The 24,060-nt window shown below is 44.4% G+C and overlaps 2 protein-coding genes across 6 annotated transcripts in view; one reads left to right on the top strand and one right to left on the bottom strand.

Moving 5' to 3' along the window:
• The window catches only part of Slc10a7 (solute carrier family 10 member 7), a 235,270-nt gene extending 220,026 nt beyond the window's left edge, over positions 1 to 15,244 (bottom strand). For 4 of the 5 annotated variants that reach the window (XM_005345380.2, XM_026778789.1, XM_026778790.1 and 1 more), the window contains exons 1-3: positions 14,683 to 15,244; positions 8,356 to 8,438; positions 44 to 180 (exon numbers count right to left, since the gene is read on the bottom strand). In XM_005345380.2, the coding sequence (XP_005345437.1) occupies positions 44 to 180; positions 8,356 to 8,438; positions 14,683 to 14,782 (320 nt within the window). In that variant the 5' untranslated portion in view covers positions 14,783 to 15,244. The remainder of the gene's footprint in view (positions 1 to 43; positions 181 to 8,355; positions 8,439 to 14,682) is intronic. The other variant, XM_026778792.1, reaches the window with a different exon arrangement.
• Positions 15,245 to 15,348: 104 nt separating this feature from the next.
• On the top strand, positions 15,349 to 19,113 carry LOC101981139 (RNA binding motif protein, X-linked-like-1). Its single transcript, XM_005345378.2, has 2 exons — positions 15,349 to 15,544; positions 17,569 to 19,113. Exon 2 carries the CDS (start codon positions 17,667 to 17,669, stop codon positions 18,831 to 18,833), a length of 1,167 nt encoding a protein of 388 aa, XP_005345435.1. The 5' UTR covers positions 15,349 to 15,544; positions 17,569 to 17,666; the 3' UTR covers positions 18,834 to 19,113.
• Positions 19,114 to 24,060: the final 4,947 nt, after the last annotated feature.

Below are 24,060 nucleotides of genomic sequence, written 5' to 3'. Positions count from 1 at the left end.
AAAAAAAAAAAAAAAAAAAAAAAAAAGGTTTAAACATACCTACCCTTTTAAAAGCCATTCATTGATGGGCGTGACTGATAGAAGCTGAAGAAAGAGCCATATTGTTGCTGGGAAGAAGGCTAGTGTGAAGGTCTGGATGAAAAGATGCAGCTTCAAATGCACCAGCGCACTGGTCAGCTCCTGCAGAGAGATGGACACAGGGCAAAGGTAAGAAAAGAAATTCCATAGAGAGAGCTCTAGTAAAGCAACGTCACAGGCCTTAGCTTCCAATGCTGAATTGTTTCAAATCTTAGATCTTTACAAGTACGTGTATAAGAGAGAGGAAGAATAATGATAATTATAAAATAGTTTCATATAAAATCTCTGAGCTATCTAATTTCCTGTGAATACATAATATGCTCTAAGAATTCAGATCTGTACATTTCTGAACAAGACTAAAAGCACACTAGCATTGGAGTGGTAGAAATTCAAGGACTGTTGATGATATAAATAAAATACATGTTTACCTACATTAAACAATTACCTTAAACTGGCAGTGGTGGCATATACCTTTAATTCCAGTACTCTGGAGGCAGAGGCAAGTAGATCTCTAAGTTCGAGGCCAGCCTGGTCCACAGAATGAGTTCCAGGACAGCCAGGGATACACAGAGAAACCCTGTCTTGAAAAACAAAACAAAACAAAAATATCTTTAAAAATGTTCATAAGACTTATCACACTTTAATCAAATATACTAATCTCTATTCATTGTATGAAATTTACCAGGCTTTCATTTGGGAAGATGTCACCAAATCTATAAATAATAATTTCTAAACCATATTCTCTTAGATAACAGTTTATAATTCCAAGGGATTCCGTCCCCTACTGACCACTCACTGCAGTTCCTATTGTTAACAGCTTTCTGTGAAATAGCCATATGCCTGGAGCTAGGATAACCTGAGTACTCTGCTATCTCATTATTAGGATAGTATAATGGCCAGGAGGATAGTAACACCTGGCTGCACTGCTGAGACCACCCACATGGTGAGGACCTGATCAAGTCCACTCCTGGCACACTACCACCCAAATCCAGGTCTGCTCCTACCATGGTATCACAAGCTGCCCCAGGAGGGATAAGAAATGCACACTCAAGATTGGGCACTTTCAGAGTAGAACAGCCATAGACAGAAAGGCATGTTAGGATGGAGGTATAGCTCGGTTGGAGAAGTGCTTGCCTACTTGCCTAGCATGCATAAGCACAAAGTTTGATTCCCAGAACCACATACACCAGGTACAATGGCACACACCTGTAATTCTAATACTTGAGAAGCTGAGGAAGAAACCCTGTCCCGAAAAACAAATATAGATAGATGATAGATAGATAGATAGATAGATAGATAGATAGATAGATAGCTATTTACCAACATATACATCTATATTTCTTTATATGGTTATTCTGCTGAAATCCAACACATTTAGGAAACAATAGGATCAGATGTGGTGGCACACACTTTTAATCCCTTAGAGGGAATTCAATACTTAGAAGGCAGAAACAGGACGACGTCTGTGAGTTTGAAGCCATCCTGATTGACATAGTGAGTTCCAGACTAGCCAGAACTACATAGTGGGACCCTGCCTCAAAAAATAAATAAGGGCTGGAGAGATGGCTCAGCCATTAAGTGCACTAGCTGTTCTTCCCAAGGACCTGAGTTCAATTCCCAGCAACCACATGGTGGCTCACAACCATCCATAATGAGATCTGGTGCCCTCTTCTGCCCTGCAGGTATATATGCAGACAGAATACTGCGTACATAATAAATAAATAAATAAATCTTTAAAAAATAAATAAACAAACAAATGAATAAAAAGAAAAAAATGGTATAGATTTTTTAAAAGTCAACAACAAAATTAAACAAACAATAAAAAAAAAAATAAGCAAGGGCCAGGGAGACGGCTCACCAGGTAAAGACATTTGCTGTACATGCCTGGGGTTCTGGATTTGATCCCTAGGATCATGGTGGACAGACAGAATCAACTTCCAAAGCTGTCCTGACTTCCAAGCACACACACATGCACCCCCCAACATACATCAGGAATCACCAGTAAGACAAAGGGTTGCAAGCGGTCACACACTCACCAGTTTTAATGTGCACATTTCAAAATGTGCAACAGACCCTCAGCCTCAGAGGCACAGCTACCTGGTCATCTGTAACAGCAGGCTAGCGCAGACTCATCCGCTCTCCCATAGGCGCCCACCTCTGCCTCTCCATGAGGAGACGCACCAATTCCTCTTTGGTCCAAAATGTCTCTGAAAGTATGGAATGTTCTGATAATCTGGGACCATCAGTCCCACTAGGACCACACTAGGTCCTTTGATGGACCCAAAAGAAAACAACACTTGTAAAGTGAATTAGAATCTTCAAAGTTACATCATTAAGAAATCTGACACCAGCCATGCATGGTGGCACACGCCTTTAATCCCAGCACTTGTGGGGCAGAAGCAGGTGGATCTTTGTGAGTTCAAGGCCAGCCTGCTCTACAAGAGCTAATTCCAGGACACCCCAAAGCTACAGAGAAACCCTGTCTTCAAATACAAAAAAAAAAAACCAACACTATAAATCAAAGCTGAGTAGGACAAACTAAAATGCTTTCAAATAAACTCAAGTCAATAATTTACTATCTCCAGTGAACAAAAATGCACTATTCTAGGACCAAATAAGATAGAACATAATAATCATAAAAATCATAGATCCAGTTAAAATTAATTTAGGATTATTAAGTAAAAAATAAATTACAAAACTGTTACTTCCCACTGACCCTGGCCCTGAAGCAGCAGCCTTAGAGACGGCCTAGCGTTATTCCCGATGCAATCTAAGTTAAATGGCTTCTGAAAATGACTGTTGTACTGGTTTGAAAAGGGTCTTTGATGGAGGGAATGGCTTTGATGGCCACTCATATACCACAATAAAATACAGGATCAAAGCAATCCATCATTACATCCAAATTAGCCGGGTAACTCTGAAGGCTTCCTAGGTGCTGACAGGAATTGGTCCTTAGAGAAATGCTGATAGCTGTGACATTCTTCCTTCATCAACTCTTGCAACCCACAAAGTTGGCTGCTTTACAGAATAACATTAAATAAGAAGCTGAGGAGTAAGAGACATGAAGTCTCTTGCCAGATATCCCATGGCATAAATAACAGCTGTCGCCATTAAACAGATACCAGGGGACGCAGTTAGAGCCATGTCCAGAGCAGAGGACGTGGGTGATGCAGCTGCTCCACAAAGCATAGCCAAGGCCAGCAGGAAGACCTCAAGTCACATCCGACCTGCACCTCATCATGGCAAACACCATTCTGCATCACGTGCCCACATTTAGAACCAACTGTAGAACCTGGGTGTTCAAATTAAAAGCCTACTCCCTCTAACAATGGTTACCTTGAGTCAATAACATTTCTAGTGGGCCTACAGTTAGCAGAACAGGAAAACAATCCTGCATCGGTCATTTCTAGAAAGACAATCCATCAATGAGGAATTTAGAATTGCTGGGATGTAATTCATCAGTTATAAACACTACACACTAACACTGCATATATCAAAAATACCCCCAATGAGATTTATAAAGCCTAATAAGTACTGAATGAAAAAATTAACAAAATCGGTCCTCCATGTTGTTAACAGTTGACCTAAGAAGGAGGTAACTGACTTTAGTCTGTCTGAGTTTGCTTTCTACTGCTGTGATAAACCCTGTGAGCAAGGCAACATGGGAAGGAAAAGGTTACTTCATCCTATGCGTCCATGTTACATCATCCATGCAGAGGTGGCACCACCCACAGTGGGTGGGCCTTCCCATATTAATCACTAATCAAGAAAATGCCACCACCCCCCCAGACTTGCCTACAAGCAGCCCGATGGAAACACTCCTAAAATATGTTCCCTCTTCCCAGGTGACTCTAGTTCTGTGTCAAGTCGACAAAAAGTTGCCAGCACAATCTTCACTCAGATCACACCAAAATCCTATCATATGACCTAGCTATGATTCTGTGCATATACCCAGAAAATCCATATCCTACCATAGAAATACTTGCAAATCTCTATCCTAGATATATTTATATATCCTAGCTGCTCTACTGATAATAGCTAAAAAATGGAATGTACCTAGAGAGCAGAACACATGTGATGTGAAAGAAGGGGGTTACTGGGGATGATGGCTTAAAGCAGGGGTAGAAGTAGGGAAATGAAAGCAAAGGACAGTATGGGGGCTGGGAAGATGGTTCAGCAGTTAGAACGGTGGCTATTCTTCTAGAGGACCCAGGTTCAGTTCCCAGCACCATATGTTGGCTCACAACCATCTGTAACTCAAGTCTCAGGGGACCCAACAACCTCCTTAAGCCTCCATGGGCAATACACACACCATGCTGTACAGATATAGATGAATACAAAATACCCATACACATAAAATAAAAATAAATAAATCTGTACAAATAAATTTTTAAAATGTTTGAAAAGATGTGCCCTTTATGGGTGGACCATGCTTCCCCTAGAAGACATGGGTTATTACAGGAAAATCTCAAGGCCAGGTATGAGATATCTCCCTACAAGTTTTTGGTCAACAAAACCACAGAGGTCATCAAACAACACAAGTTGTTGCCACTGTTCTCGGCTACCCACAATAACTCAGGGCGACACCCTATTGCTGAAGACACTCTGTACTTTGGGTATGCATACAGACAGATCAAGACTGAACTGAACTGAAAACTTCTTTGCTAGCTAGTTTTCACAGCGCCAAAAGGAGCTTTGCAGGCTCCTGGAGGGTAAAAGCCATGGCGTCTCTGCACTGAACCCTGGGTAGCCTGCCTCTCCAGGATGTGCTGGAGGGTAAAAGCCATGGCATCTCTGCACTGGACCCTGGGTAGCCTGCCTCTCCTGGATGTGCTGCCAGCAGTGTAACGATGACACGACACCTATGAAGGGAATCCAGTACTTAGACCTGGATTTAAGGTCTGTTCCGTAGGAAGGAATTCTTGCCTGACACTGTAACCCTAGTCAAAAGCCCATGGCTGGCAGGTCATGGGCCTCATGGGGGAGGGGATGGGCAGAGGGAGCATCTATTATTGTTTTGCTAACAGGTGTGTTGTCAGACTTCCTTCTAAATATTTATACTTATAGGTATAGATTCATGCTACTCTCAAGCTTGGTCAGAAGCTCCTTTCTACAGCAGACATCAGTTAATGCAAACACCCATGACTATTCAACATAAGAATAAGTAACAGTGGAGTGGGGGTCCTAAACGAGACACTAGCTCCATCTCAGAGGTTATCACAACAGAGGGGACAGAAAGACTCTAAGGACCGTCTAGATGTGACATGTCAGTCACATTCATGAACTCAGAGTAGCTGTGCCTAGCTGCACGAGACCTGCACAAAGTCAATTAGGTCAATCACTCCTGGTGTAGGAGGTCCTTCTGTATTTGTGTTGCTTTCATTGGTTGAACAAAGAAACTGCCTTGGCCTTTTGATAGGGCAGCAGCTTAGGTAGGCGGGAAAACTGAACATAATGCTGGGAGGAAGAAGGGCAGAGTCAAGACACCATGGTTCTCCTACCCAATACAGACGCTGGTTAGACTCATGCCAGTAAGCCACAGTCAAGTGGCGATGCACATTAATGAAAATGGGTTAAAGCAAGATGTGAGAGTTAGCCAAGTAGAGGCTAGATATAATGGGCCAGACAGTAATTTATTAATACAATTTCTGTGTGGTATTTTGGGGGTTAAGCTAGCCGGGCGGTGGGATGCAGCCCGCTCCTTTTACTACAAACTCCAACATGGATGGGTTAAAGAGATGGCTCGTGGTTGCTATCCCAGAAGACCCAGTTGTGAACATGGCAGTATTGTATACAGCACAAGTTCCAGGGAATCTGACCTCCTCAAGCACCTCCATGCATGGGGTACACTGACATACACAAACAAAATGCCCATATGCATAAAATAAAAATAAATAAATCTTTAAAAAGTGCTAGGATTAAAGGCATGTGCCACCTCTGCCCAGCTTAAAGACATTTCCAGTAAAAAAGAGAGAGAGACTCAGACTGTGGTGACACACATTTTAATCCCAGCACTCAGGAATCAGAGGCAAGTGTGGAGCCCTGAGTTCAAGGCTAGCCTGGTCTACAGAGACAACCAAGTCTACACGGAGAAACCCTGTCTCAAAAGAACAAAAGGAAAAACAAAACAAAAACGCTGAAATCCAGATTAGAATATGATTCTCCCATCTATAAGAATAAAATGTTGGGTGGGAGAGATGGCTCAGAGGTTAAGAGAACTGACTGCTGTTCTGGAGGTTCTCAGTTCAATTCCCAGCAACCACATGATGGCACACACCATCTATAATGAGATCTGGTGCCCAGAACACTATATACATAATAAATAAATTTTAAAATAAGAATAAGATGTTATAATATTTATTTCTGGCACACTTATGTGTGTGCTGTGCATGTATATACACAAATGTTTACATGCATGGAGATGCACCTTTTATGTATATGGGTGTACATGTACGCTCTTCCACCTGGAGGCCTGGGGTTGATGTGTCTTTCTCAATCACTCTTCAGTTTGTTTACTGAGGGGCAAGGTGTCTCCATGAAGCCAGAACTCCCTTTGGCTGGTTTAGCTAGCCATCTTAACAGGGGGTGACACGCCCACCTCCTGCATTGAGATTACAGCTGGTTCTGGGATCACACGCTCAGTCCTCACACTTACTCTGCGTTTACTCACCAAGCCATCTCCCAGCCTCTAGAAATTAATACCTTTAGAACTTTATGATGTTCTGAGAAACCACCCAGTATTTCCTCTTTTCTTCCTGCAGTTTAGGTATAAAGAAAGCCACATATCTTCCTTACTCCGCTCTCACACGTGACAGTCTCTATATCTTTACTTCCGAGACAATCCATTTCCGTGCAGACTGGATCAGTGATGACCATCGCCCATAGGCATGACAGATTGAGACTTCTCAGTAACAATCTAAAACGACTCTCAGAACGCTAGAATGTGCTCCTTTAAAAAGTAGTTCAGAGATGGCATAACAAACATGACTAGATCACATAAGGCCCAGGACCAAGAGATAACACCCGAGAGTTGTAGAAACCAAACTACCTAAAGAGCCTCCATATACCTCAGTAGAGCAGGTGCGCCAGTCTTCTCCATGATATAAGAAAGACAATAAAGCAGGTACTGTAGTCCATTACCACACTAATAAATTTTTAGAAGAAAAATTATTTCTTTGTTTTGGTTCTTGTTTTGTGTAGCTCAAGCTAACCTCAAACTCATGGCAATCCCCTGACCCCAGTATCCTGAATACCAGATGTTTGAATGGCAGTGGCCCTATTGGGTCATATTTGAATGCTTGGTCCCCAGGTGGTGGAACTGTTTGGGAAAGAGGAGGGTATGGCTTTGCTGGAGAAGTGTTTCCCCGAGGGTGGGCTTTGATGTTTCTAAAGCCCACAAAATGCCCAGTTAGCTCTCCTGCCTCCTGACCGCTGTCTCAATATGCAAGCTCCCAGCTACTGCTCCAGCGCGCCTGTCTGTCTGCTGCCCTGCTCCCACCATGATAATGGACTCAGCCTATGAAACCACAAGCAAACCCCCAATTAAATGCTTTCTGTTAGGAGATGCCTTGGTCACAGTGTCTCTTCACAGTAACAGAACAGTGACTAAGACAGCAGAACCAGAGGTATGTGCCACAACACCTGGCTTAAAAATACATTTTTAATTACTGGTATTACCACACATCTTCTTTCTGTAGCAGGTGAGCTACAGTCTTACAGTCTTACTTTCTGCTTCCTTGATTACATCTCTTCATAAGGATATTTTTATATCAATGTCTTCATTAAAAGAATGGTCATCAAGCCAAGCGGTGGCACATGCCTTTAACCCCAGTCCTTGCGAGGCAGGGCCAGGCAGAATTCTAGGAGTTTGAATCCAGCTTAGTGGTAGCCAGAGCTGTTACACAGAGAAACCTTGTCTCAAACACTAAAAATAAAAAAATAATAATAAAAAATAAAGAAATTCATCCATGAATTCGAAGCCAGCCTGGTCTACAAAGTGAGTTCCAGGACAGCCAGGGATGTTACAAAGAAATCCTTTCTCAAGGAAAAAAAAAAATTAAATAAATACAACAAAAAACTCTGTGTAATCCCACGTCTAGGACCTGAGTGCTCAACTCTGAAGGCCCCATACAGTAAACTAGTCCCGCTGCTGTCCAAGTCACTCTGTCACAGTGAAGCCTCCGACAGCAAACAGCTTCACAAAGGCCCAAGACTTCAGCACTCAGGGCAAGTTAACGTCTCTGCACTTCTCTCCATGTGCCCACAAGGTGACAATACCTCTGTTTTTAACGACAGTCCACTGTTAAAGAAGATCGTAGCGACAGCAATGTAGGACACAGTTATCTCTGGCTTCAGTGGTCCTACAAAGAGAGCAATGAGTCACTGTTAGAAGAGCATGCGCAGCAAATCAGTTGGTTTGAAAGAAGACTACTTTCAGCACCAGTGTTGGACCTGTTCTGCTGGAAGCTTCACCTCAGCCGCTGGCATTCATATACCACAGTCTGGGATGTTTGGGGGAAGCTCCACCCCAAGCCCCCACCCCATCTCTCTACATACCCTGCTGTATCTCAGAAACTCCACCAAATGATGACCCCTCCTCTAGAGATTCTCAAGACTACTCCCACAAGGTACTTAAACTGCCCCCCAGGAAACAGACATGTGGTTTGCCTGTCTTCCTTTTCCTGCCTCCTCTCTGGTGCTGGAAAATCATCCAGGAGTGTTTCATCCATTAAACCTGGGATTTTTCTAATTCAGTTTGATTTGGTCTGATTTGGATTGTTACATCGGTAAAGAGACTCATCGGGGTACAGAAACTTTTCCCATTTTCCCCACATGAGGCGTCTCCAGTGATATTATCATGTCTAAAATGTCAACAGTGCCCAGGTGGAGAAGCTGGGGCATATACCATTTGGTTCCCCTATACTTGTGTTCCTAAAAGGCATATCTACACTGTTTCTATATCAATGTATCTGTGAGTGGGACCATATTTGGAAATAGGACTATACTAGAGGAAGTTAAGTTTAGATGAGGGTGAAGTGAGCAGTTATCCAACAACTACCTATGTTTACCTGTCTGCTTGTGTGCTTGTAGTACAGGGATGAACTCCGGGTCCCGCACATGCCAGGCAAGCACTGGCAGGCAGCCCCAGTGACTGGCATTCTGAGAGGCATGTTTGTGTGTAGACACACAGTAAAGACAGGGCAATGGTTGGAGTTACGATACCACACATCAAGGAAGCCAAAAGTCCTTGTGAACACTAGCTAAAAGAAGCAAGAACGAGGATTCCCCCCAGAGCCTTCGGATGTCTGGCCTAGAGAAATGAGAAAATAAATGTCTGTCATTCTGATGTATTTCTTAGGCAATTTGCTGCCAGACTGGGTTTGCTTCAAGTCAAATTGCATGATCACAATGATAGAGTTTCCAAAATCCTCTACCATATCTACTGATATTTTGGGGATATAGGTGGATGATCAAACTGAAAGAAATCACTATTTATTCAAGTTGTTCAACAAACACTTGTTAAGATATATCTTAGATATTTGTAGGACAGCTTAAAATAAAAAAAAAACGAAAATTCCCTCAAACAATGTAATAAACTATTTCATATCCTGGCATTAATACAAAGCCTTCAGCTGAGGCTGGGAGAGCAGAGCACAAGGGGGCAAGCATGAAAGCCTTCCACTGCAGCACAAACATTTAAACTAGACTGCTCCCAAAAACCTTAACTATCTGAATTTTTAACTCAAGCTTTTTGTACTCCCCACCCCCACTCCCTCACTTTTTGTCAGTCCAGAGTGGCGCCTCCAGAATTTCTTGAGAGGAAAGGTCAGAGAAAATCAACAAGACGGTTACATGCAAAAACTAAAGCCAGGTCCAAAGACATTTGTATACAGGTAACATGTGGCGTTCAATTCAGTGGACTGACTAGTCCTGAACTTTCAATGTTCCAAATTCCAGAGACAAGCCACACAGACTTTTGTTATACTAGACACACATCTAAATAACTGTATCAAGAAATGGAGTGGGGCTATTCCAGGGCTACTTACAACACACCTGTCAGGGAGAAGGGGGATTAGAGAGACCCAAGGCTCCTCAAACTCACAGAGAGCCGCCTGCCTCTGCCTCCAGAGTGCTGGGATTAAAGGCGTGCGCCACCACCACCCAGCTCATTCTTGACACACACAACTGTAAGGCTAACAGGTGGTCCCAATTAGGGAACTCTGTAGGATGAGAGGTCACCCAGGACAGAAATGAAAACTCGACAAATCCTTAAACAGAGGAATGAGCTGAAACTAGGATATAAATTTGTCCTTTTTCCATGCTCAATTAGTTGGAGTTTTCCTCTGCTTTTACACAGTTCAAATAATATTAGTCACCAAAAATGGAAGGAACTCACACAATCAAAAGAAAAATGGGCTACTAAGAAAATGAAGTCACTTTGAGTTAGAAAATCCAATCTTTTTATTTTGTTGTTGCTATTTGTTTTCTGAAACAAGGTCTTTCTAAAGAGCCCAGGCTGTCCTGGAACTGACTATCTAGACCAGGCTGGCCTTGGCCTCCCTAACAATGGAATTAATAGGGTGCACCACCCTGCTTGCCTCTTCCAGTCTTTTTTTTTTTTTTTTTTGGTTTTTCGAGACAGGGTTTCTCTGTAGCTTTGGTGCCCGTCCTGGAACCAGCTCTTGTAGACCAGGCTGGCCTCGAACTCACAGAGATCCGCCTGTCTCTGCCTCCGCCAGGCTTCTTCCAGTCTTTTAAGGAAAGAAAAAAAAAAAACTCTTTGTAAAGGTGACATTCCACAGAAACCATTCCTCATCTATGGCGATCTCACCCCAAGTATCATCTAAAATATCCTAAGACTGCAAGGTTTAGGCATATGCTTTCAGTCGTAGAAGATGGAAGAAGGGCTCTGCGAGAAGGCCAACCTAGACTGTGTGTGCAGCTAGCTAATGCAAGGTCAGCCAGGGCTACACTGTGAGATGTCTCAAAAAAGAACGAATTAATTAAAATAAAAAATATTCTTAATATTTGTAGATAATATACTTCAACATATTTGGTTTTCTTTTTTTTTTTAATTTGTTCTTGTTTTTGCTGTCCTGGTACTCACTCTAGACCAGGCTGTCCTCGAAATCACACAGATCCACCTACCTCTGGCTTTTCTGTTTTTCTAATAGAAAAACAAATGCTCCCCCCCCCCCGCCCTAGGATTTACATCTCGCAAATAACTGAAGGCATAGGTAGGAAGGACAGTTTCCCTGTGTAATTCCACAGAAGCATACCTAGCTTTAGCCAAAATGAGGACCACAGAGCTAAACCCCATGAGCTCATATCTCTCTGGGTCCTGCTGGACACATTAGCAGTGCCTCAGTCCTACATAATCATGCCTCCAACAGGCTCTTATTTTCAACCTTCTTCTGGCTTTTTGGGGGGATGGGGTAGGGAGTGGGGGGTAGTTTTGAAGGTTTCTCTGTAGCTCTGGCTGCCCTGGAACTCACGTCGTAGCCGAGGCTGGCCTTGAACTCACAGAGATCCACCCAAGCACTGGGATTAAAGGCGTGTACCACCACGCCCAGTTAGTTCTATATTTTTAAGGAAATGTAACTAATTTAAAAAGCAAGAACTAAAAGAAAAGGAAGGGCAGCGAAAGGGGGGGAGGAGGATATGTAGCTCAGGATATAATGAGTCTCAGCACAAAGTTGGCTCAACACACAGCACCAGTAAAATAAAACAAACAAAATGACCAAAAGAACCTGTCTCAAAAAACAAAAAAGAAAGATTATGAAAAAATTTTCCATGACACATCTGCCCTTGCTCTTTAATTCTTGTTGGTGAGGGCACAGCCAAAGTGTTGCTTGATGCTATTTTTGTTTTTTTATTAAACAGGCTTTAAGGTAGGACTATCATCTGAAATGGTTACAAAAAATAAAGCTCTCAACCTAACAACCACACAGAAAAGCCCGATTGTTTGGCTCCTTTTTTTTTTTTTTTTTTTTTTTTGTTAGTTTTTCGAGACAGGGTTTCTCTGTAGTTTTGGAGCCTGTCCTGGCACTATTTTTCGAGACAGGGTTTCTCTGTAGTTTTGGAGCCTGTCCTGGCACTAACTCTTGTAGACCAGGCTGGCCTCGAACTCACAGAGATCCGCCTGCCTCTGCCTCCCGAGTGCTGGGATTAAAGGCGTGCGCCACCACCGCCCGGCTCATGTTTGGCTCTTTTTAAGTAGTTTTTACACAGAAAAGTCCTAGAAGAAACACATGGTGTCTAATATTTAGCTGATTCTGTCCTGTTCGCCTGAACTAAAAAAAAACATAAAAATGTCTTTATTCTACAAGGCCTTCTCTTTACAGTGATAGTCTCTCTCTTTCCCAAAACCATTATTATAGATTTTTGCCATTGTTATGATCAAAGAGGAAGCCCAGTCTCCATTCTCCCCTAACTAAGCTCTGACGTGTTACCTGGCTGGCGTGGTGGGGACACACACACAGACACACACACAACACAGACCTGAGGATGTGGTTCAGGGTACAGTGTGAGTTTAACAAGTGTGCGCCAAGGTCCTGGGTTCACTTCTCAATATGCCAATCAAAAAATAACGTGGCATGATGGTTTAAAATATAAGTTACTTAGAGCTGAGAATATTCTGCTTCTACTTTATGATTGCTGAAAAAATACCATAAGGATTGTTAAAAAACTGAACATATTTTAAGACACGATAATGTACAAAAGTTCACTAAGAAGTACAACAGTACAAACAAGATCACAGAATCCATCTTGTATCTGCCAGATCAAGAAGCCCCAGAGAACTGATCCAAGCATTCCACAACCACCCTGCCCACACAGTATTCAGAAAATTCAAGGCAAAAAGACACATGGCAAGCCCAGCACCTGCAGAATTACCAGCCACACACCACCAGGAAGGCCTCTCATACAAAACTGAGCAAATAAAAAGACCTAGCCTCAGGCACAGTAACCAGTACAGTGTGCTGTGGGTCACTTCCAAGACTCTATCAAGAACTGCACTTCCCACCGTTCAAGAGACAAGGGGTTCTTCATTGGACAGAACTTCAGTTTCCCAAGAGCTAACAGAAAGGGCATTTCAAAACTAACTCCACAGAAGCTGTGGCTATCTGAGTTCAAGACCAGCAAGGGCTACACAGAGAAACCCTGTCTGAAGGAAACCCAACTGGTAGTTTCAGGAGAATAAATAATTGGTGTTGTGGTCACAACAATGTATTCTATACGTTGCATTTAAACTTTAAGGTATGTAAATTTAAAAGGAAGAAAAATGAAATAATCAAGAGCTTTCTTATCCACAATCACTGTGTTAAGTAATTACATTCAACGATCCAGAGAAACTAGGGTGGGAGAAGTGGGAATCACTATTCTGAGATACCATGCATTAACTTCCTGAAGGTTTTAACAAGATACAATTTTAAATAGCCACAGGGGCACCTTCTACTTGAAAACGATTATGTGTGTTCTCTCCCATCCTTACCTGGACCCACTCCGTGATTTACGTATTCGGTCAACAAACTTGGGATCTAACACACAAGGTCAAAAACACAAACTAAAAAAAAAAAAAAAACTTAAAAAAAAAAAAACACAAATGAGCCGTGCGGTGGTGGGGCACGCCTTTAATCCCAGCACTTGGGAGGCAGAGGCAGGCGGATCTCTGTGAGTTCGAGACCAGCCTGGTCTACAAGAACTATTTCCAGGACAGGCTCCAAAACCACAGAAAAACCGTGTCTCAAAAAACCAAAAAACAAAACAAAACAAACAAACAAAAAAAAAACCCCACCACAATTGAACTGAAGAAACTCAATTAATGTGTATGAAGAGCAGGACAAGGCTGTCTGAAAGTGGGAGAGAGGGTAAAAAGGCCAATGACACTAGCCCTGTCCCCACCAGTGTTACAAAGCTGGTCATTGTATTCGGGATTTGAGTGGGGTTTGAACCCATCCACACTTCCTTGTCAAAACATACAGTGCGCATAGCTGAACACAGTCTGTATCTGTTAACCGCTGCAGTAGCAACTGAATCCCAGCAGCACACGGAAGTAGTGCCCTGCGGAGTGCAACGTGTCAGTCAGCTTGGGAGTTTGGGAGCGTTAGCAACTAAGGCACGACCGCTCCCCATCATATGAGCCAGAAAAGTCGAAGTTTGGGGAAAGAGTGTTGATTTTTTTTCTCTCTCTCTCCTTATTTTTTTAAGGTGCATAAAGGGAGGAGTCGGAAATAGACTTGATAATGAGGTGCACTCGGGACAGATAAGGGCTCCTGGCACCCTAAAGTCCCTTGGGATGGGATGCTACTCTGCAAGCATGAGGTGTAAGTTTCATTTTCTGCAGCCTCACACCCGGCACTGAGCAAAAGTCATTGATCGCCCGCAGAAAAGGCAACCTGTACTCCAACTCCTCTGCCCCATTTCTGATCCCCTTCGGGGCTGGCAAGTGAGAACCACCTGCAAAGGCACAGCGTAGTTGTGAGGGTCGGGGCGAAGGGCAGCGGTCCCACCGCACCAGGGCGACCGCCCCTCCCGCAGTCTCGCCAAGGAGTTATGAAGCGGGAGCCGCCGCCGCGGCGCAGCAGGCAGAGGTGCGGCACTTACCCCCGTTCACTCCGACCGACGGCTCCAGCTTAGCGGCGCCGATCGCCACCACTATGCCGACCATGAACCATTCTTTCCTCGCCCTCTCCAGCAGCCTCATATTTGTTAGGGTGGGTGGGTTTTGTTTATTTGTTTGGCTGGCTGGCTTTCCAAGCTGCGATTCCCGAATCCCCGGGGCGTCTCCACGCTTTCCTCGGTGCCTCCAGACATGCAGCAGAGCAAGTCAAATTGCCACTCGTAAACTAAAGACCGGAGGGGTGGCTCGGGCGGCTCCGAGGCGGGCTGGGAGTAGTAGTATCCAGTGACAGGAAAGCCTCACTGAGCGCCGCCATCACTACCACGCGCCTCCGAATAGACGCGCACTCGGGCGGAGGAATCCGGGATCCGGGGGACGTAGAACGAGGGCGCACCCGGAGACCGAGGAGGAGGGAAGGGAGACCAGTCACCGGCTGCACTAGCAGGACCCGCTGCCATGCATCCGTGGTCAAGCTTGGGGAGGTCCAAGGCGGGGAAGCGGAATGTGGCGCCCCAGACGCCCAGCCTCCTCGTGCTGTAGCTGCAGGAAACTGACGGCCTCCCGAGCCCCGGGGCGTGCATCGCGGAGAGCTTGTCTCGCTCCGCCCTGCGTGCGCCTGAGGGTACGGGGCTCCGCTGTAGCTGCGGCTGCGCGCGGGAGAGCCGAAAGTTCTGGTGCGCTCATTCTCGGCGTATTACGACGACGGCCGACGTCGCGTTGACGTTGCGCGGGGGGAGGGGAAGCCACTCGCGGCCTCTGGTTCTCGGCGGGAGCGGCGGCGGCAGACGCGTGTGGCGACCGGCGCGGGAAAGCGGCTTCCTAGTTGGGGAAGCTTTAGCCCCGGGGGTAGGTTGAAAATCGGTGGCGGAGCAGACGTCCGGGACGGCAGGCCCCCCGCCTTCCCGCAGCGGCGGCGGCGGCGGGAAGGCGGGGAAGGCGGGTCGGGCCTTCCCGCCAGGTCGGTGGCCTGCCCGGGCCTTTCAGCCCGACCGCCTTCCCGGCCAAAACCCGCCCCGGGAGTGGGGAGGACGGCTGGGATGGGGCAAATCTTCCCTGGGGGGGCGGTAAGAAAGCGGCCCAGGCTCCTCCCCACCCGTGTGCTGCGCGTGGGCGGGCGATTCCGAAGGCCGCGTGGTGCGGGCCTTTGCCTGACCCCGGAGCTGAACCACTAAAGCAACAGGACGACTGAGGGGGCCGGGAACGCAGAACAAAAGCAGTGAGGGTCGAGACCCAGGGTGGAGGTTCTGATGTCCGCCCCCTCCCCCCGGTCCGGTTTCTTGCTTTGCATTCTGGCGACCTATGGCATAGTTTCACGAATGGTCTTCCGAGCATCTACCCTTCCTCTTTATGCACCCAAAGAAAGAAAGGAACAAAGTATTGTGGGACATTTTGAAGCAGCCTGGTATCAGCTACTTGAATAGTTTACTATGGAACGTAACGTTCGAAAGAAATTGTACCAGACTTTCATTCTGGATGCATTCAAAGCTTGAAAGAGACTCGGCTTCAATTTGCTCTATTTTACTTTATCTTGCTGACATGACTCGCTATCCAAAAAACTAAACTGCTTTAAGCAGTTGTGCTATCGGTTCCCAGTTGCACAGCCCCCACTGGGGTAATAATACATCAGGCAGCACGAAGAAAAACTAATCTCAAGATAAAAGAACGTAATAGGGAGTCGTTAAACAATTTACCAGGCAAAAGAAGTACATGAAATGTGATAAAAAAAAAAAAAGCTTATTAGAAGGCAGGCACAAGGTAAGTGGAGTTTTAGGAAGGAAAATTTACAGCGATTTTTTTTTTTTACAATCATTTTCTCGGTTCAGAAAAAAAAAATCTGCCTCAAATTAAAAGGCCATTACAGAGCTGGTGCTGGCTTCAGTAAGCCTGCTTACAAATTCTTTCTAGAGACTTTGATCTGTTTAAAGCAAAGTCATAATTCATAAAAGAATATTTTAACGGTAGTTCGTTGAGAATTGTATTGTTAAAGACTGTATTAGTTTGCTAGGGCTGCTATAACAAATATTCCCCCTCTCCCCCAAAAAACTGCATGCACCCAGACAGATAATATAGACATTTGTTACTTTCCTGTTGCAGAGTCTAAGGTGGAGGTGTCTGAGGGCCTTGTGTTCTGAGTGCCCTTTCCAGCTTGTGGCAGTTGGTATTCCCTGGCTTCCTTGCTTTAATGTTGTGATGCTCCAGTCCCTCCTGGTTTGGCATTACATTCCCCTGCATATGTCTCTAGTGGCTGCATCATTCACTCTGCATCCATCACCAACACTACCTTTTTTTCTGTATGTTTATTACAGTGACTCTTGTCCTTGGGTTAGAACCTGCCCAGTAATCCTAAATGATGGATCAGATTTCTTTAAATTATATGAGCATATATCCTTTCTCCAAATTAAGTTCACTGTTCAGTAATGTAACCTGTAAAAGGCATGTCTTCCTGAACCTCAGAGTTTGACTTCTTTTAGAAATGAGATGTTTGTAGATACCTAAGAAGAGATTATACTAGATTCAGGTAGGTCCCAAATCTAATGACTTTTAATAATACCTTTTAAGAAGGTATGCATGAGAGGCAGGTGGAGTGTAAGCACTATGTAAAGTTGAAAGCAGAAACTGGCTTGAGATTCCTAAGAATTGCTGACAACCACTAGAAGCTAGGAGAGGCATGGTACAGATTTTTGTTCAGGCTTCTGGTAGGAACCTCACCTTCATATTCAATGACTTCCTGAACTATAAGAAAATCGATATTTTTAATCCCTTCCCCTCATTTACAGTGCATTGTTACAGCAGCCTGAGGAAACTAATACAAAAATATTGACAGGTACTCATGTGCAGTAGTCCTAGTGGCTTTTCTGTTTTCTTCTGAGACCCAGCAGCTGTCACCGGTGAGCTACTTGGCCCTTCAGCAAGCTTCTAGGAGCTTGAGACCTTCATAGTCCCCTCCAACTCTCAGCTGGAAGGAAAGATGGTTGAAGCAGATCGCCCAGGAAAGCTCTTCATTGGTGGGCTCAATACAGAAACAAATGAGAAAGCCCTTGAAGCAGTATTTGGCAAGTATGGACGAATAGTGGAAATACTTTTGATGAAAGACCGTGAAACCAACAAATCAAGAGGATTTGCTTTCGTCACCTTCGAAAGCCCAGCAGATGCTAAAGATGCAGCTAGAGATATGAATGGAAAGTCCTTGGATGGAAAAGCCATCAAGGTGGAGCAAGCTACCAAACCATCATTTGAAAGTGGCAGGCGTGGACCACCTCCACCTCCAAGAAGCAGAGGCCCTCCCAGAGGTCTTCGAGGAGGAAGTGGAGGAACTAGGGGACCCCCTTCTCGTGGAGGTTACATGGATGATGGTGGTTATTCCATGAACTTTAACATGAGTTCTTCAAGGGGACCACTTCCAGTAAAAAGAGGACCACCACCACGAAGCGGGGGACCCCCTCCTAAAAGATCAACGCCTTCAGGACCAGTTCGAAGCAGCAGTGGAATGGGCGGAAGAGCCCCAGTGTCACGTGGAAGAGATAGCTATGGAGGCCCTCCACGAAGGGAACCCCTGCCGTCTCGAAGAGATGTTTATTTGTCCCCAAGAGATGATGGATATTCTACAAAAGACAGCTATTCAAGCAGAGATTATCCAAGCTCCCGTGACACCAGAGATTATGCACCGCCACCAAGAGATTACACATACCGCGATTATAGTCATTCCAGTTCACGTGACGACTACCCATCAAGAGGCTATGGTGATAGAGATGGATATGGTCGGGATCGTGACTATTCAGATCATCCAAGTGGAGGTTCCTACAGAGATTCATATGAGAGTTACGGTAATTCGCGCAGTGCACCCTCTACACGAGGGCTACCGCCATTTTATGGAGGAAGCAGTCGCTATGATGATTACAGCAGCTCACGTGATGGCTATGGTGGAAGTCGAGACAGTTACTCAAGCAGCAGAAGTGATCTCTACTCAAGTGGCCGTGATCGTGTTGGCAGACAAGAACGGGGGCTCCCCCCTTCCATGGAAAGGGGGTACCCTCCTCCACGTGATTCCTACAGCAGTTCAAGCCGTGGAGCACCAAGAGGAGGTGGCCGTGGAGGAAGCCGATCTGATAGAGGGGGAGGCAGAAGCAGATACTAGGAACAAACAAGACTTTGGATCAAGGTCTCCAAAAAAAAAAACAAAAGATGAAAAAGTCTTCTGTCAGAACCACCCAAGGACTACTAAGAAAAGTTGTGTTACCTTTTTAAATTTTTCTGTTTTAAGTTCCCCTTTATCATTTTTGTGTTCTTGTGAGGATAAAAGTAAAACATGATTAATTTTGATATTATGAATTGCTTTCAACAGCAAATGTTAAATGTGTAAGACTTGACTTGTACTAGTGTTGTAATTTTCCAAGTAAAAGTGTCCCTAAAGGCAATTTCCTGTCTTGATTTTTTTCCACCCCTTCCCCCCCCCCAGTAAATGAGGTGAGCAATTCTAAGATCTATGAGAGACCATCTAGATGGCCTTTGGTCTCTGGAGAATTGAGTCTTGTCTGCCTATACAGACAAGCTAACGGGGTAGTAGAGGGTGCTGGTGGTTTGCTACTCTTAGGTACTCGGGATGTCTTCTGACTTAAATCTGAAAAACAAGAAAGCTTAAAGCTGACTGGCTTGTTTTTTGGCATTTGGGAATCAAGAGCTTCCCCTTTCACTCCCCCCCCCCTCTTTTTTGACCCAGGGTTTATCTGTGTTTGGCCAACCTGGAACTCACTCTAGACCAGGCTGGCCTTGAACTCAAAGATCCAAGCTTCCATCTCCTGAATGCTGGGATTAAAGGTGTGCTACCACACTCCAATTCCCTTTATGTGTGTGTGAATGCCTGTGAGTTCATGTGCATGAAGTGTATAGGTTCCAGTGGAGACTAAAAGAGGGAGAATGGGATTTGACTCCAGCTCAGGCTGGCTTCTAACCTCATCTCCCCAGGGCTGGATTTTAGATGTGTACTGTCACTCCAGGCTACCATTCTTTTCTGAGACTTTTCTGTTGCACTCATTATTTCATCCTCCAGGCAAAAACAGACACAAAAGCAGAAAGGCAAGATGGGTTTGTAAATATTTACTTGGTAAATATTCTTTTGGTCCCTTATAACAAAATACCTCTGATATGTAACCCAGCTGGTAGAATGTTTACCTAGCATACATGACACCTTTGGTTTAATTACCAGCAGCACATTGAGTGTGAACTGAGTATGTTGTAACCCTAGTACTTGGGAGGTTGGAGTGGGAGGGTCAGAAGTTCAAGGCCTGCTTCAGCTACTTGAGACCCTGCTTCAAAAACTTTGAGGTCATAAAAAGTCTTGTGGTTCTGAAGACTGAAGTCCAAGAACATAGTACTAGCATCTAGTCATTGCCTCGTTCTATATCCTGACATGAAGGAGTCCTGTAAGTCAAAGGCTCTGGCCATCTGGATCAGTGCTAATTGTGGTTCCCTCCCAGAAGCTCACTTAACTAGCAGGAATTTGGGGCTTTTCATGCAGTTTGAGAGGACAAATACAAGCTATCACAAGTATTTTTTACTGAAGAAAGTGCACCTCTACCATATGCCAGGCGTGGGTTGGGTGCTGAGCATTCAGTAGTAAAGCTGACCTGGGGGCACTTACCTAATGAGAAAAACTGAATGCGGACTGGGAAGATGACTCAATGGAGAAAAGGCCTGCTACCCAAGTCTGAGGATTGGTGTTCAAGTCCCTAAGTAAATGGGTGAGAGATAAGGCTGTTTGCCTCTAGTCCCATTGCTTGGGAGGACAGGGAGCCATCCCTGGGGCAAACTGGCTAGCTGGACTAGCCAAATCAGTAGAGAGCAGTTAAGGAAGACACCAGTGTCAACCTCTGTCCTACATACAGACACATACAATCATGCATATATACACAAATGAGAAGCTAAATGCCAGCACTTTTGATTTGAGGAAAGAAGGAGATACTAAGTTGTCTGGAGGATACATCGCTAAGACCTGGAGGATGAACAGGTATGTGGGAGAACTCAGGAGGAGCTTGGGTTGGGGGAGTCTTGTGGAGGGCTGGGTAGGATGCAGAATGTGAGAAACCTCTTGCATTATCGTTAGGGTTTGGGTTTTTGTCCACAGATACTACAAAAAAAAAAAGGGTTTTTAACATGTAACATGAAGATGTTACTGTAGAAACGGTCTAGTCCTGACAAATAATTCAAGGAAAAAGTAACCTGGTACTCGGCGATTAGTACAAGAATTGCTAATATACACAGGACAACTCAGTCACCTGTCACCTCCTTTCAGGGGACCAGTAACCGGGAAACTGAGCAAGTCAAGCCTTCCCCAGGAATTTGGAGCATGTAAACAGTTGTACATAGGCAAGTAAAAGCTTCAGCCATGTGAGGGGTTTCACTCAAATTAGCTATGGAAAAACACATTGAACTAGCAAATACCTATTTGGTTTTGTTTTTTGTTGTTTTGTTTATTCTGAGACAGGGTGTCTGCCTAACTGAAGCTACCCTGTTAGTCCAGCCTGGCCTTCGAGGATTATGTGCCACCACTGCCAATAAACCTCCTTTGTAAGCTCTGTTTTTTATTCATGTGCCTGTACTGGGGGTTAAACCTGTGGCCTCACATAGGAGAAAGCCAACAGCACTACATCCCTAGCCCTCTTTTGTTTCCCCCTCTAAATTTTGAGGCACCAACTCACTAATTGCCTCAGGCAGTGCTTGAACTTGGAATCCTGCACTCAGCCTGCTTAGTAACTGGGATTACTGGCCTGGAACACCACACCTGGCTACTTCTTGAACTTTATGTTTTACACCAGCTATTTCATTTATTTGAATATAGTTCATTTTCTTTACATGATACCTATAAACAGTTATTGCCCCCCCCCAAAAAAAAGGCCTGTGCCATTATACTTGATACTTTTTTTTTTTTTTTTGCTAGAGTGGTCCTAGGGATTCTCTCCCATGGGCCTGAGTTAAGTGCCATCGTGCACGTGCACTTTCTTACATGTAGTAAATGGCCACACGTTCATGTATTTAGAAATACTTGTCGAGTTTCTGCTGATTGGCAGACACTAAATACTGAGCTTACAAGGTGAGGAACAAGGTGCGCTTCAGTTTTCTTTGAGTATTCTAACATCAGGAAAATAATAACAGGCAGTGGTGGCACAGGTCTTTAATCCCAGCACTTGGGATGGATGCAGAGGCAGGCCTGGTCTACAAGAGCTAGTTCCAGGACAGGTTCCAAAGCTACAGAGGAATCTTGCCTCAAAAAAAAAAAAAAAAAAAAAAAGCAATACTAAGGCCATAATGAAAAGAAAGGGTGTAACTCCCAGCTCCATCAGTTTAGGGATCACAGACTGAGTGACTTAAACAATAGCCATTCACAGCTCTGCAGAAGTACAGGTGTCTGGATGAGGCTTCCACTTCCTACTTTGTGAGTAAGCATCTTGGCTACATTCTCACACAACACAGAATGAAGAAAAAAAAAGTGTCTGTGCCTTTACCTTTAGTGACTTACTCATGTCCCAAAGGTCGTCATCTAAATACCACCGCCACACGGGAGCTGTGATTTAGAGATACCAGTCAGAGAGAATGCTCACAAATACTCAGTCCATAACAACCCTGATAGCAGAGACTCCGACCACAGGACAAGCCCATCATGTTGGAAGTGCCCAGGTGAGTATAGAACATTACAGTTTGTGTGAAAGAACCAAAGTAGCAATGAGTTGTCACTTGTATTGCCTTGCTATTAACAAATCACCATAGATTAGTGGCTCCAGACTTTATTATTTTACAGGTGTGAATCCCAGAAGTCTGTGGAACTGGACTCAAAACAACTTGCCAGCAGGCCTGAAGGTTCTCAGGAAGAATTACCTTTACTAATGCCTGAACTTTCAGGGGTTCTGTCCTTCCAACTTCATAGTCAGCCATGAACCATTGAGTCTTGGGAGGGATCAGTCTGGCTCTTTCTCACTCTCTAGCCTCTTGCTTTCATTTTGTTTATTTGCTTGTTTGCTTGCTTGCTTGATTGTTTGGAGTTTTTGTTGTTCTGTCCTGGGGTGGGGGTGTGAGGTAACATCTCTATGTCAGTGGTTCTCAACCTTCCTAATGCTATAACCCTTTAGTATAGTTCATGTTATGGCCCCCAATCATAAAATTATTTCTGTTACTACTCTATGACTAATTTTGCTGCCGTTATGAATCTTAATGTAAATATTTGTGTTTTTCAATGGTCTTAGGCTACCCCTGTGACAGGGTTATTCATTCCCCTCTCAAAGAGGTTAAGACCCACAGGTTGAAGACCACTGCTTTATATCATAGTCCTAGCTGTCCTGGAGATTGCTGTGTAGACCAGACTGGCCTTAAACTCACTGAGATCCTCCTGCCTCTGCCTCCTGAGAGCTGGAATTAAAAATGTGCACTCTCATACCCAACCCTTTCATTTATGAAAACCCTTCTGATTGTGTTGGTGTTAGCATATCTCCAAAGGGCATACGCTTAAGTTCTAGCCTTCTGTACGTCTAAATGTGACCGTATTTGGACTTAAGCTCCAGATAGGTGTTTGAGTTACAATGAAGGCATTGGGGTACACACAGGACACACATGGAGGAGAGACATTATGAAGACACAGAAAGATGACTGAATAGCATGACAGAGACTGGGATGACACAAGCCAAGGAAACAGGACTGATAGCAAGCAGTAGGAGCTCAAGGAGGCAGGGAAATCCCTTAGAACAATCAGAGAGCAAAGTCCTTGATTTTTGGCATCTTTGGGAAGCTAATTCAACTAGGTACACATGGATGATCCCTTACCTTTTTAGCTCTAAATTCATTTCATCACATCTGTAAAGTTTCTTTTGCCATGGAAAGGAACATACTCATGTTCTGATAATTAGAATCTGGACATCTTTGAGGGTATTGTTCTGCTCACCACAGCATATAGAAATAAAGAAATAGAAAGAATGCTAATATAACTCAAAATTAGTGAATGACAGGAGTGGGGTTGTGGGGAAGGAGGGAGCAGAGACCAAAGTAATCAGTATATAATAAGCCTTTGTAGATGAAGTAGTAAAGTTTAAATTTTATGTAATTATGAGGTTTTTCTAAAATGTATAGGAAATTGTTAAGCACAGGAGCATTGTTTCTTAAGACAGGTGGTGGTGGCACACCCCTTTAATCCCAGCACTCAGGAGGCTGAGGCAGGCATCTCTGTGAGTTCAAGACTAACATGGTCGCCGGGCGGTGGTGGCGCACGCCTTTAATCCCAGCACTTGGGAGGCAGAGGCAGGTGGATATCTGTGAGTTCGAGACCAGCCTGGTCTACAAGAGCTAGTTCCAGGACAGGCTCCAAAACCACAGAGAAACCC

This window comes from Microtus ochrogaster, chromosome 4 (genome assembly GCF_000317375.1).
Source record: "Microtus ochrogaster isolate Prairie Vole_2 chromosome 4, MicOch1.0, whole genome shotgun sequence".
Lineage (NCBI taxonomy): Eukaryota > Metazoa > Chordata > Mammalia > Rodentia > Cricetidae > Microtus > Microtus ochrogaster.
Note: the sequence above shows the minus strand (reverse complement) of the source record. Positions and strands in the feature narration are given on the sequence as shown.

Bases quoted from the DNA above. Each gene is read 5' to 3' on its own strand.
- LOC101981139 (XM_005345378.2), top strand. From the start codon at position 17,667: ATGGTTGAAGCAGATCGCCCAGGAAAGCTCTTCATTGGTGGGCTCAAT.